This window comes from Neurospora hispaniola, assembly GCF_033458365.1.
Source record: "Neurospora hispaniola strain FGSC 10403 chromosome Unknown B0T23scaffold_3, whole genome shotgun sequence".
Classification (NCBI taxonomy): Eukaryota; Fungi; Ascomycota; class Sordariomycetes; order Sordariales; family Sordariaceae; genus Neurospora; species Neurospora hispaniola.
In genome coordinates this window covers 2464382-2477834 of record NW_026944408.1, presented here as the reverse complement: position 1 = coordinate 2477834, position 13453 = coordinate 2464382, and the positions used below count along the sequence as shown (strand labels likewise).

General features: G+C 53.5%; 6 protein-coding genes across 6 annotated transcripts; 3 read left to right on the top strand and 3 right to left on the bottom strand.

Moving 5' to 3' along the window:
• Positions 1-171: 171 nt before the first annotated feature.
• On the top strand, positions 172-2763 carry B0T23DRAFT_115828 (uncharacterized protein). Its single transcript, XM_062831948.1, has one exon. It carries the CDS (start codon positions 307-309, stop codon positions 2467-2469), a length of 2163 nt encoding a protein of 720 aa, XP_062694144.1. The 5' UTR covers positions 172-306; the 3' UTR covers positions 2470-2763.
• Positions 2764-2911: 148 nt separating this feature from the next.
• On the bottom strand, positions 2912-3957 carry B0T23DRAFT_427683 (TIP41-like family-domain-containing protein; the record flags this gene model as incomplete). The annotated part of the gene is made up of 2 exons (XM_062840085.1): positions 2912-3124; positions 3202-3957. 2 exons carry the CDS (start codon positions 3955-3957, stop codon positions 2912-2914), a joined length of 969 nt encoding a protein of 322 aa, XP_062694143.1.
• Positions 3958-4802: 845 nt separating this feature from the next.
• Positions 4803-6527, top strand: B0T23DRAFT_115800 (serine/threonine-protein kinase 6). The gene is made up of 4 exons (XM_062831947.1): positions 4803-5022; positions 5083-5172; positions 5267-6193; positions 6249-6527. The coding sequence occupies exons 1-4, from the start codon at positions 4909-4911 to the stop codon at positions 6378-6380; spliced, it is 1263 nt and encodes a 420-aa protein (XP_062694142.1). The 5' UTR covers positions 4803-4908; the 3' UTR covers positions 6381-6527.
• Positions 6528-6709: 182 nt separating this feature from the next.
• B0T23DRAFT_419389 (mitochondrial inner membrane protease atp-23) lies at positions 6710-8050 on the bottom strand. The gene is made up of 2 exons (XM_062839701.1): positions 7152-8050; positions 6710-7067 (listed from the first exon to the last, which is right to left on the bottom strand). Exons 1-2 carry the CDS (start codon positions 7800-7802, stop codon positions 6840-6842), a joined length of 879 nt encoding a protein of 292 aa, XP_062694141.1. The 5' UTR covers positions 7803-8050; the 3' UTR covers positions 6710-6839.
• A 157-nt stretch (positions 8051-8207) lies between these two features.
• B0T23DRAFT_377289 (glutamate 5-kinase) lies at positions 8208-10602 on the top strand. Its single transcript, XM_062837022.1, has 6 exons — positions 8208-8577; positions 8702-8743; positions 8869-9056; positions 9111-9221; positions 9279-9549; positions 9623-10602. The coding sequence occupies exons 1-6, from the start codon at positions 8547-8549 to the stop codon at positions 10384-10386; spliced, it is 1407 nt and encodes a 468-aa protein (XP_062694140.1). The 5' UTR covers positions 8208-8546; the 3' UTR covers positions 10387-10602.
• B0T23DRAFT_377286 (60S ribosome subunit biogenesis protein NIP7) lies at positions 10603-11912 on the bottom strand. The gene is made up of 5 exons (XM_062837021.1): positions 11732-11912; positions 11567-11653; positions 11264-11390; positions 11091-11171; positions 10603-11021 (listed from the first exon to the last, which is right to left on the bottom strand). The coding sequence occupies exons 1-5, from the start codon at positions 11774-11776 to the stop codon at positions 10810-10812; spliced, it is 552 nt and encodes a 183-aa protein (XP_062694139.1). The 5' UTR covers positions 11777-11912; the 3' UTR covers positions 10603-10809.
• Between the last annotated feature and the right edge of the window lie 1541 nt (positions 11913-13453).

Below are 13453 nucleotides of genomic sequence, written 5' to 3'. Positions count from 1 at the left end.
GTCCCGTCTCTGGGACTGCACTTTCCTCCGATCTAGTGTACTTCCAACCGTACATCAATACGTCAACATCACTGCAGCGCCGACGGAATATCGCATTTACATTCACGATTCTCCAACTTTTTCGCGCGGAGGAGATTCCAAGAAATTGAACAGGACCCCCAACACCTGCATATGCACCACCAACTGCCCATGATATACGCCCACACGAATTTACCCTAATACAAGTATATAATTCCACCGACTTCCCACAACTCTCTGAGACCCGATATCGACAACCCCAGGCGAGAACCCTGCGACACATTCACGATGCCCAGACCAAGGAAATCACGGGTTGTGCCGTCGCAGCCTACAGCCAACAGCTCCTCCGCCACACCACCCGTCGTCACTAAACCGACTGCCACAGACCCCAGCAGCGATATCTACGATGTTAGCGATCGAGAGAAGGAACGCGCTAAGCAGCGCGCCGCCGCCGTGGCAGCAGCCCAACGACACATGAATTCCGACCAGGCCAAGGAGCTGGAGGACGCGAAACAGAGGCGAGACCAGGCCATGGACCGGCTGGCCAATATGACCTCAACAACCGGTACTGCCGACACCGACCGTAATCCCGATGCCGCGACCTCCTACTCCAGACGCGAGAGAGAGGAGTCCACCCGACCGAGCCCGCGAGCACCCCGGCGATTAACAGGCGACACTTCCGGCCTGGATCTGGATGATGATATGTTTGACCTCGACGACAGTCTCGAGGACCCTACGATTACCGCACAGAATGCCGGTGGCTACCGGTCCGCCAACACCTCTTCGTTCGATGTCGGTCTCTTCCAGCGCCACCGTCCACGTCAAAACAGTGTCTCAGGCAGAGACGACGGACCCGTCAGGCCAAGTAGCAGGGGGCCCACTACACCGAGCGTCATGTCTACACTCAATCTCGGTCTGTTCAAGCGACGAGCGCGCGAGCCCAGTATTTTGGGAACGGCACAGAAAGGACGACGACAGAGATCCCTGTCCGTGACTTCGCAGGTGTCACGCATCCCCATGACTGATGAGGAAGATCATATGGATGTGGATCGAGAAGCGGCTATTGAAGACGAAGATTCAGGTCCAGATGGCGAGTCGACGCCGCTCGACATGATGAAGAGACGGTCTGGTGCCAGCGCTTTCACAGGCGCAGCTTTGGGTGCCGATGTCACGATTCCGGCCTCCAGTGGAGCGATGCCTGTCGACGACGAAGAAATCATGGAAACCGGCTCTCCATCTCGGCGCTCGAAGAAACGCAAGTCACTTGAAAGCCACTCCGGTCGTAAGAAGCGCGGCAGATCAGTGGTTCATGAGCAACCTGTTCCTGAACCAGAAGAGGAAGAAAATGAGGTCATCCACCAGTCGATAGAGATGCGAGATGGAAGCGACAGCCCCATGTCATCGCCACTCTCAACACCCGCCCTTTCGCCTGTTCCAGACCATATACCATACAATCCTCCCAGGCAGTCCAGGCCCCCCATCGATCCTAACGACCCGGTCAACGCACCACCCGCAAGCGATTCCTCAGAAGCTGAGAGCCCAGTGGCCTGGCCGTCACTCAACAACTTGACGCACCGGTCCTACAACAGCCGGCGTGCAGCACCTGTTTACACAGAACGACTTCAGACTCCCGAACTGCTACCACGCCTAGGCGCCGGGCCAATGGGGGCCGTAGACGCGGACATGTCATCCGAACTTTCCTCACCACCCTCACTCACACACTCACCAAACTACAAACCCCCAAATACTGCAAAGGCCTCAGCAGTCGTCGCCGCAGCATTCAAAAAGGCCACCGGAGCTGCCAAGAAGCGTGAAGAGGAAAAACTAGCAACGGAGGCACTGACAAGCTTGCTGCCTGCTCGGCGTAATCGCGCAAAACCTGACAAAAAGAACAAGAAGGGGAGGAACAAGGAGAACCCTTACGACATCACTAGTGACGAGGGCTCCTCCTCCTCTTCTGAAGATGAAACTGCCGCAGACGGTGACGAACTATCATACATCGCCACCGCTGCCGCCAGGAAAAAGAAGGAAAAGGCGCTTAGTGCCGCAAAGCAGAAGCAGCAGAAAGAGAAGGATAAGCAGAAAATGACGCCGCCACTTGGTACAACTACCAATGGCAAAGCCGCTGCCAAATCCAAACCCGGCTCTTCGGAGCCAAAGCGAACGTACGGTAGAGCAGGCTCCGACAAGGAGAACGCCGATGGTGCTGATGCTTCGGGCGGTGGCAGGGATAAGGAGCAGGATGGTGAGGACGACGATGATGACCAGGAACCAGTTTCTGCAATGGACCTTGGTGAGGCTGAAGAGTTGCCGGAAACGACGCAAATGATGACGGAGAGACTGGGTGAAGAGCTGCAGAAGGCGGCGAAGAAGTTCAAGGAGGTGGATAAGTGGGAGTTGTCGTTTGAGGAGGTTACGCAGCCGAGTTCGCCTATTCCGGATGCTAGGTGATGTGGTTATGTTGCATTTACCGGGTTATGGAGTTGGATACTCATGCCAGGTGGTCTGTTTTTTAACTCGGGCACATGCCGCAATTTGGAATGGTATGTGGTATGGTGTATTGTTTTTCAAAGGTCGACGGGTATCTGGATTACCAGCGTTCTGCATATTCAATGGCTGAAAACAAGGCTGTCTTGTTCACCTCAGGTGTCGCCGAGAACTATCACCAAAGACATGAATAGACCGGCTTTGCTTCAAATGGTGATCAGGTCGGGAGAACATCCACGATTAATAGCGGTGTCGTTGGTGCAGCTCCGCATGATCCCGATTCTATGTATCCTTTGCCAAACCCCCCTTAACGCCTGTAATGCCGTTGATCCGTCAATCATAAAGATGTTAACCCATGTTATCTTGCACACAATGCTCCCAACGCGTAAGAATCTGCCCTCAAACCCTATCTCGGCGGCGGACGGACAAACTGAGTCTGTGGTGTCGATTGCGTTTGCCCTGGGAACCGTGTTGTTGTCGTCGTCTTTGTAGCCACACCCGGACCTAGGATAACGCTCTCAACTCCCTGCTTGATGAGCGGCAGCAGAGGCGCTACCTGGTTGGCATCACGAAGTGCGATGGTAACCTGATCCAGTTTGAGGCCTTGCATGAAGAGTTTCTGTTTCGCAAAGCCAACAAGTCGTCAGCTAACCTAATCCTTCGTAATCCTGTCTCCTTTCTCCCAAAAGAACTTACCGTCTTCACATTCTCAAACTTATCCTCCCTCTCCGTATACTCTCTAATTACCTCCTCCTTATCAAAATCCACATACACCCTCGTATCCCGCACCCGCACCAGCACGTTATCCAACCGCATGAACATCCGGCACAGCAGCAACATGCGGTGCTCCATCACCCGCAGCTTCACGCTGACGATACTGCACCCGTTGTCATCTAGCTCGCTTTCGTAAAGGACCACCTCGTCCGCGAAGAGGATCGGGTCTCGCCGCTTCAGGAGCTCAATGGGTATATCCGGTGTGTTCTCGTCCCCATGCAACTTTGTTTCTTTCCCTTCAGCCCCTCCGGTCGAGCCGGGCCTCTCCGTCCCACAATAGTCCGTTGTATAACTCCAGTCAAACGGCTTGACCACCTCGCTAATGCCCGCGCTCGTCTTCTCGCGGCTCGAGCTCCACTCGCCCGCGTACGCCACCTGCAGCATCTTTTCGCCCGTTTTGTCCACGCGCTCGAGCGCGTCCTCGGCATTGAATTCGATCGACCAGCCCGTTGGCCGGTGCGTGATCGAGACGAGGTTATCACCGAAGATCATCTCGGGAATTGGAATTCCTAGCCGCACCGACATGGCGTCGATGGGACCCGATTTGAGGATGGGCAGCTTACGCGTGGCAATAACGAAGGCGCCTTGAACGTGCGTTGTTGTGGCGGCTTCGAGGGCCGAAGGAGAGGGGTACGGCTCGTTGAGCGATGATATGTGGTTGATTTTGACGGACGTCATGGTGGGCGTCGTCGTCGTCGTCGGGTGAGGGATTCGGTCACTGTTGTGTACGGGCGAGGGCGTTTCAAGGTATTAGACGCCCAGTTGTTGCTGTGCTTGTGGAAATGTAAGAGGCCAGACCGTTATTTGAGGTCAAACGTCAAGCTGGGTACAATTCCCAGCAGTTGATGGTGCGATGAAGGCCGATATGTACCCCGGGCCTTTGTGTTTTCCATGTCCAGATAGTAAGATGAAAACTGTTGGAGGCTCAGAGCAGCTTGGAGATCTAGCGGGGTTTAGCGGGGCTCCCCCCCCCCCCCCCCCCCCATTCAGCCCCGATGTTAGCGCGCACCTGCAGGGGCGGCAGGGCTTGATTGCTTGGATGTCGGGTTAATCCCGTCGCTGCGACGACATCTGCCGTCAAATGTGCTTCTGCCAGATCTGAGAAAAACAAAGATATCAGACAAATGAGATCCTCACAGTCATATTCATTGCCGTATCAATTACCCCCGAGTCTCTTCAGGTTGTCAAGTCCAAGGGTGTGCCTCCTGTAATCCTCTGGACGCTGCTGAGCCCAAGCCCACCTTCCCACTGCATCATTGCTGGTCTCAGTTGTTTGATCAGGGAGCCCAGAAGGGAAAGTTCGGCGCAGCCAGACAAGGCAATGACTGTTGCTAGGCAACGGAACTGGGCCCCGGTAAATAAAGCCCCAATCCTGGCCCACCATCTGGGAAGTGTCGTTTCAACTCCAATCAGCATCAACTTCGCTGGCCTTGTGTAAAACCAACCTTGCTTGACAACCAACTTCAACCAATAAATACTGAAGTGGCCTGCGCTTTCAACACGACGCCCTAGGAATCGAGTGTATTGCTTTGCGCCCGCCCGCTAGTTTTCCTTCATCTATGCAACATCCCACCTAGTCTTCCTGACGACTGTTTCTCATTCGCAATCCTAGAAATCGTCGTGCCCAAGATGGCGGGCCAACCAATGGAGTCACGCTTCGGGCGCATGTCGATACATGACGAAAACAACGATCCAAGCGATGGCGCTCGACTTCAGCAAAAGGCGAGAGAGCTCAAGTCAAAGGTATGATTTTCACGACAATGTTTGCTTGATAGCCTCTCTGACTGATATGCGCGATCGTAGGCAGGTCCCAGTCAAGTCCAACACACGAGCGCCCCCGGCAGGCCGAATCTCTTCAAAGTAGCCCTTCAATCGCAAAGCGGCAATACCGTAGTAAGCACCTCCGTTCCTTGTTCCTTCGCAGATCACGCAAAGGAAGAATCCGCCCATCATCTCTAGCGAACCTCCCTCACCACGAAAACCACAGAGAACCGTTCCCGTTGCCACGAAATCTTCGACCATTGTTTCATCTGCCGCTCACAAGTCCACGACATACGCCGGCATTCGTAGAGTCGACGACGATGATCACGACGAACTCTCGCAGCCAATGGCCTCCGCTAGCGTTTCTTCGACAGGTACATCTACATCCGAGTCATCCTCTAGTGCCGGCTACGATCAGTCGATATCCCCCAAACAATTCCACCTTGGCATGTTTGAAATCGGTCGGCCGCTTGGCAAAGGCAAATTCGGCCGCGTATACCTCGCGCGGGAGCGCAGCTCTGGTTTCATCTGTGCCCTCAAGGTGCTCTACAAGTCGGAATTGCAACACGGCACCGGGGTCGAGAAGCAAGTGCGTCGCGAGATCGAAATTCAATCCAACCTACGACACCCCAATATCTTGAAGTTGTACGGACACTTCCATGACAGCAAGCGCATCTTTTTGATTCTCGAGTACGCCGGCAAGGGCGAGCTGTACAAGCACCTACGCAAAGAAAACCGTTTCCCCGAATGGAAAGCAGCGCAGTATGTTGCGCAAATGGCATCCGCCCTCAAGTACTTGCACCGCAAGCATGTCATTCACCGCGATATCAAACCGGAGAATATTCTAGTCGGCATTCACGGGGAGATCAAGATATCGGATTTCGGCTGGAGCGTGCACGCGCCCAACAACCGGAGGCAGACGCTCTGCGGAACCCTGGATTACCTGCCGCCAGAGATGATCCGGAGCGGATCCAAGGATAACTGGTACAATGAGAAAGTGGACTTGTGGAGCTTGGGCGTATTGACGTATGAGTTTTTGGTCGGCGAGGCGCCGTTTGAAGATACGCCGATCATGACACAGAAGAGGATTGCGAGGGCGGATATGACCATTCCCGAGTGGGTCAGCAAGGAGGCAAAGGATCTGATCAAGAAGGTAACAAGTCATTGTTCCCCTAAGGATGGTCTTTCAATGCTAACCCATTATCCAGTTGTTGGTACTCGACCCTGAGAAGCGTCTTCCTTTGGAGGAGGTGGAGAACCACCCTTGGATCTTGAAGCACTGCGTCAAGGGAGAAAGGGCTGCGAACCGGGAGAAAATGGCAAGTAAAATGGGCAACTAAGGGGTGTCTCTTGGGTTTGCTTTTACTTTGTCTGATATCCGTCGAACTTTCTTCGAGCACTGCGAAAGCGTGGAGCCCACTTGCATTGTTAGCTTGTTTTTCTTGTTTTGTATTTCTTTTCTTCTTCATGTTGTAATACGGGCGTTCTTGGGCGTTTGAGCGAGGGGAAGAGGGCTAGGATCAGAATCCCCATATTGTCAAGGGGAGGAGGCTTATGAGTTCATTATCTGTGCATATACGTTACCTACGTTCCGGCATTTAGCGAGCAATGGACTGGACATTGACTTTAGTTTATGTATTACATGTGTGACCAGTGTATATATCAACGCCACGAGATTAGAGCTGGAATCTCAAGTAGAAGTGGTATCATTGATTGTACATGTCAAGAAACGTTCATCACAAAAACAGCAGGAGTACATGGTATAAAACGCCCTCTCCATCCGCGTTACAGGCTCAAGATCACCTATAAATCTCCTCAAATGGCCTCTTGTCCGCAAAGCACGAGTCCCACACCTCGTTGACCACCTTTGTTGCATGTACATCGTCCTTGCACGTCGGCCGTGCCATAACCGACTGGATGGCCCGCATACGAACGCAGTTCTGAAATTGTTGGGTAAGCGTCCAATTGCCTCGGACAATAGACTCGCGTGTCCATCTGCACTCGCCACTAAGCATTGATGCTCGGATCTGCTCAGAACATCCCAAAGATTAGCAACTGTCCTTTCAGCTCGAAACGAAACAGACGGAACAGGAAAGGGAGAGGGAACTCACCTCAGTACAAGCAGCGTGCCTCAAACTCTTCTCCCCGAACCAATCCACCTTCCACCTCAGATGATCCCAAGCATGCACCATCTCATGCGCCAGCGTATCCTCCAAGTGCCCTCGATTGCGCATCTCATTGGCGCATAACAAGATGCCATGATCAGGACTAAACCCACCACCCTGTCTGGCAACCTCTATCCTATCCTCCTCTCCCTTGTCCTTGTTTCCGGGAATCACCACAATCCTGCTAGGACACCGGCGACACACGACATTGGTCTCATCCAAGACGCCGTTTAGGTTGGCCACCTTCTCACGCAGGAACCGGATCACCGGCGAGTTCTGAAACAGCCAGTCACGGTCGGCCTCGCACCGCGCGCAGTCGCGCGCCTCGTTGGCCTTGTACCGGTCTTCACGGTAGTGCTCGACGCCCTCGGGCGTGATTTGGCCGGTGAGAATCTTGAAGTAGTTCATCCACCATTGGATGGAGGGGTCGTAGCCGGTGCGGGAGGGGTCGTTCGTGAGGTAGCGAGGAAGGAGATCGTTGGCTTCCGAGGAGGAGGAGGGTTTCGTATCGTTCTCGGTGACGATGGATGTGGGGAGGGAGGAGGGAGGAATGCCCGAGGACGCCGGGCCGGCGCTAGTGGTGGGTGCTGGTGACATGGTGAGTATGGTGTGGTTGTCGGTTCGGACGTTGTGTTTGCTTCGAGGTTGAGCAGGAGGTTATCGTCGAAGGTGGGGGTTCCAATCGTTGATCTGCAATCGAATCGGATCGTGTTTGAGATGAGATGGGCACCTTGACGGGGAGGTCTGGGACCTAAAATTTACAGTGGAGACACCACGGAAAACAGCCCAGCTGCACCTGGCATGTCGTCACTACCCGGACGCGCAGTGAATAGACGGAGGTACCTAGGTAGGTACCTAGCTAAGGGAAGTTTCCCATCGGGACGGAACCGGGAGTTCGGGACTTGCTTTACGGGCACCCCACTACCGTAGGTCACCTAGCGCGCAAAAGCCGACATCTCACGCCCTGTCGGAGACAACAAAGGCGGTAAGCCCGGAGCGGTCTGTCCCTAAAAGGGCGCTGAAAATGCCCTGTGACAATGCCCTGAAACTGGTCTTGGGCGGTGACCGTGGAATGGCCCAGTTTTTTCCTGTCCTCACGTTCCCGTCTTTGTGCCCCGATGTCGGCCGTTGGCGCGGTCAACAACGACTTGGTCCACTTTGCCAAAGTTGCGGCACCCACTGTGACTCCAGTTTCCAGGAGCACCCAAGGGAATCATGTCCGTACCGAATGCACCTTGAAGGGATCAATTCCACATCGAGAGACGGTTGTTGATCGGCCAAGCTGGGGTTGAGTGAAATCACGCGCGTACAGGCCAGCTGCAGTCTGAATTCTTAAAAAAGATGGAGCCCGAGACGCAACATCACCATGTGTGTAAGTGCAGAACCACACTCTGTTGTCTCATCTCACTCATCCATCCTCAGGAGCGGTCTCAGTCTACTGTTCTGAGGCGCTCATTTGAAAGAGCTGTGTGTTAACGCTTTCTTTGACATTAAAGCTATGAAGAGCCCTCGTTCCCTTGGAGTGGTCATCAAACTCGGTGAGGGAAACCCCCCAATGTTTTCCTCGAAATATCATGAACTGCTCTAGGTTCATGTGAAACGACAACAATACACGCTGGATCTCATCAGCCACGGCTCACTGGGCTAACACTCACTCCCCCAGGAACCAGTTCCATTGTGGACGAAAAAACACATGAGCCCCTTCTATCCAATCTCACCCTAATAGTCGAGACAGCGGTCAAGCTACGTAAAGATGGGCATAAAGTCATTATTGTCTCATCCGGCGCCATCGGAGTTGGCCTCCAAAGAATGGACGTTGAGAGGAGACCAAAACACATCTCAAAGTTGCAGGCAAGTCCTCCTAGTTACACCACAAGAAGGATAATTTGACTTACACCATAACAGGCCTTGGCAGCTATCGGACAGTGTCGCCTAATGAGTCTGTGGGACAGCTTGTTCAACCATCTCAGACAGCCCATCGCCCAGATCTTGCTCACCAGAAGCGATATTTCCGATGTGAGTGGGGATCATACACCTTGATGATGAACGACTTTCTGCTGACTTTCCCTTCAGCGATCACGATATCTCAATGCGCAGAACACTATTCATGAGCTGCTCGATATGGGCGTGATCCCCATCGTCAACGAGAACGATACGCTGGCCGTATCTGAAATTAAGTTTGGTGACAATGATACTCTGTCAGCCATCACCGCCGCCATGGTCCACGCCGATCTCCTCTTCCTCATGACCGACGTCGACTGTCTCTATGACAAGAACCCCAGAACCAACCCCGACGCCCAGCCAATCGAGGTTGTGGAAGATATCGGTGCTCTTGTTGCCGATGGTAAGAAGCTCCATTCTATTCCTGTAGCACAGGGTCTCAAACAGCATTCTAACCATGTGCCTCCACTTTCCAGTCTCTCAAGCCGGCTCATCGCTCGGCACAGGCGGCATGTCCACCAAGATCGTAGCCGCCCGCCTTGCCACTTCCGCCGGCGTCACCACCGTGATCACTCGCTCTTCCAACCCTGGCAACATTCACAAGATCGTCAGGCATATCCAAGGCAGCCGTTCCCCGGCCTCCCTTACCACGCAGGTCAACCACCCGTCCACAGCGTCTCTCGCCTCGCTCAACAACAATTCCGACTCCGTCACTGGCACCTCCACCCCAGCCGTGGCCGTCAACCCAAGCTCCGAGCAGGTCCCAGCCGTCATCGACCGCAGCCAGATCCCGCTTCACACGCGCTTCCTGCCCTCGCCCTCGCCCGTCCGCGACCGCTACTTCTGGATCCTGCACGGCCTGCGTCCGCATGGAACTTTGTACATCGACCAGGGCGCGTACAAGGCTCTCCTCGGCAAAGCTGGGCTGCTTCCCGTCGGCGTGGTGGACGTCGAGGGTTTCTTTGCTCAGCAAGAGGCTGTGCGCCTGTGCGTCGTTGACAAGCGCCGGTCTACGCCCGGTCCGGATGGCAAGATGTGGGAGGGTGAAGCGGTCGAGGTGGGCCGGTGCCTGACCAACTACGCGAGCGCCGAGATTGCAAGGATTAAGGGACATCAGAGCGTGGAGATTGGGCAGCTGTTGGGGTATGCGGATAGCGAGTATGTGGCGCAGAGGGAGAGTGTGAGCTTTTACAATGCGGTGAGTAGGCCGGCTAGTCCTGTTGGGGGACATCGGGCTTGAAGGTATGGCATGGTAGAACAGGTGCGGTTATACGAAAAACATGGACGGGGCTTGTACCTTGAAATTACATGTTGCAAACGACGTAAACAGATACAACTTGAGTGTTGCATAAGTCGGGATCTGGACGAACCATGGCTTCCACAGGTATGAAAACGAGATCGAGAGGTTCCCATCACAATTCCTAAAAAAGGATATAGGCATGTCTTGGTCCTCCCCCATTGCTCGACGAGAAAAAAGATCAAATTATATCTGCCCAGATAAAAATGCTGGAGGTATCTGATTCTGACCAAAAGTGTATGTGTGTGTTGTAAACGCCAGGACGCCTTTATGGTACTCCCCTAAAGCAAAAAAAAAAGTTCATATGACCTTCTCTTTTCCAAGCCTTCGTTAATTCCTTCCATCTTTCTTACTCGGACCGACACTTTAACCAGCAAAGAGGGTGTCCTCATCACGGAGGTACTCGCCGCAGTCCGATTGACGGAAGCAAACGATACCCGTGGGATCAAGGCGGCGTGCCTCGGTTGTGCTACGAGCTGTGACACCGAAGCCAAGAGGAATATCAGCCATGCTGTAGACGACGACACCGGAGTGCTCGGGGCAGTCCTCGGACCAACGGCCGACGTGGGCCTTGACGACTGTTTTCAAATGCTCGTTAGTTTTCGTGAGGCTAGTAGGATAGAGAACCAGGAGTTGGAGAGGTATACCGTTCGAGCCGTAGAGGAAGGGCTGGGCACCGTTGTCCTTGACCCAGATCTTATGACGGGCGTGCTCGGAGAGGATAGGAACTATAAGGTTGGTGTTCAGGTTGTTAGCTTTCAAATACATTCCAACTGTCTCAGTAACCGCATAAGGATTCGGCATTGGACATGGAACGTACGGGCAGTGATGTGAAGTCTGAACTTTCCGGTCTTGGTCATCTTTCCAAGGCAGGTACCCAGGCTGAGGAGGGCATCGCGGCTGACACTGGTAGCGAGGTTGGCAACGGAGAGACGGACGTAGTAAACCTGTGTAGCATCATCTTTGTCAGTCTATCTGGCCCTTGTTCTGGTTGGTGGTGTGGCGGCTGTCGTCGCCGTCGCCCGGCTGTCGTTGTCCTCAGTGGCGCACAGCCAACAGGGAAGAGACGGTGTATCGAGCAAGGTCGAGAGGAAGCGAGGGAGGCGAGAGAGACAGGACGTACGCGAGAGTGGTTCAGACGGAAAACGTATCTGTCGCCATCATCGAGAGGAGCGATAAGACTCTTGAGATCGGTGCAGTAGTTTGCAAGCTTTAGGGTGCCAAAGCGATCAGTCAGCTGTTGTTCATCCTTGTTTAAATATGAGATTGTTGCGGCACTAAAACTGACCTTCTCGAAGACGGTCTTCTGCTCCGTTTCTGTAAGAGGGCGCATCTTGTCGGTGTGTTGTGAAGTGATGGAGTTGGTGATGCAATGCGAAGGAATCTCCAAGCGCTGACGGCCGCAACCGATGGAGCGTTTCTCTGCCAGAACTTTTTTTTATCGACAAGGAAACCCACTCTTCCGATAATGGGGGGACGCCAAGCCATTAATTCTCCGCTTTAGATGCAATGGCTGCAGTGGATACTCGAAGCTAAAATAGCCGAGTCCCACTTTTACCCGCTCCTACGTTTGCCGTGCGCGACCCCAGCGTGCCCTAGCGACACTGTCACAGGCCGGCAAGTGAGAACAACCTGAAGCGGACAGTATGCCACATCCATGAAGTTTATATTTCCAGAGGGAACTCCTGCATCGCGATGTTCATCCAAGTCCTGGAGCGAAGGAAGAAACAAACCTCAGTCGAGGCCAATGATTTCCAGCTGTATCCAGCGGCCCACTCTCTTTCAGGATTCGGTCCTCATCTACACTATTGTTTTCCTGCGCGGCGAGCCCGGCTGACTTCTCAATCGTCCTGGTAATCCAGATTGCTGGGCAGGGTTAACCGTGTAAGTTAGCTTTCCAGAGATTGTAATGCATATCGGAGTGGTATCGCAGCAAAGAAGCTACCTGTTGAACTGACAAAAGCGTAACCAGAAGCCACTTGACGTTGGAAGTGGCAGCTTGTGGTACTGGTCGTGAAATGGGCCGAGCCATGGCCTTGCACCCATCAAAGAGGGATTATTCGTCAACTTCTACTGACACAAAAAGAAGCCAAACTAGTATCACGCATCGAGTTGATCGATTGTCATTCAGACTCTTCAACCAATCTCACCATTCTTGTCCGAGGTTCTCACGTGGGGAGGTGTTCATGACTACATAGTGGCAAACGAGACGTGGGAGTATTAGGGTATAGAATGCTACCGAATGCACCGAATTCATCCATGTCGAAGGACTATGAAGTGTGACCAACCAAGCTGGCTCACGTTGCGCGCGCTGGTCAGAGGCATCTCATGATACCCAATCCACCACGATGCGCAAGGAGCTTCCCTTACGCGATAATCGCAGTGGATGTGATTCAATCCAAAGACCTTACTGCGCCTTCTTGGCCAGAGTTGTAGATGGGAAAAGGTATGGTAAGAAAGAGATGCTGGAGTGTGAGGATACCGACTGACATTGTGGTTCGTCCGACTGGGAGAGAACGTCCTTGTTGTTGATCTACGCAAACGAAGAGAAAAATGAATGGTGAAGGATTAGTAGAAGGAGAAGACGGAAGTGAAAAGAAGCATTGCAGTAACGTCCAACTGTTTGGGTCTCGCCAATCCTCTCTGGTTGGAGTCAGGTCGATGCAGGTACTGCGATGACGGAGAGACAGACCGAAAGCGCGGACCCCACTGAGAAGCTTCCATGTGCCCCGCCCTCTAGGTACCCACTTAATACCCCTCATGCCCGAACAGCAGCCAGTATATGGTGACAGGAAGACCGCTGAAGGTTCGAGTCGCTTCGTTTCCCTGCGGGCAGCCTGCTTGCTTGTCACTATGATGTCGTCGCTTCCCGTGCGCCCGCCCGCACACCTACCTCTCTACTTGCGACAGGCTGCGAGGACCATCGAGAAGCAGCTAGAGGTAGATACTCATCCCACTTCCTCTTGCACGGCCAGCTCGGGCATCAACTCGCGACTTCTCTCCCCACCAA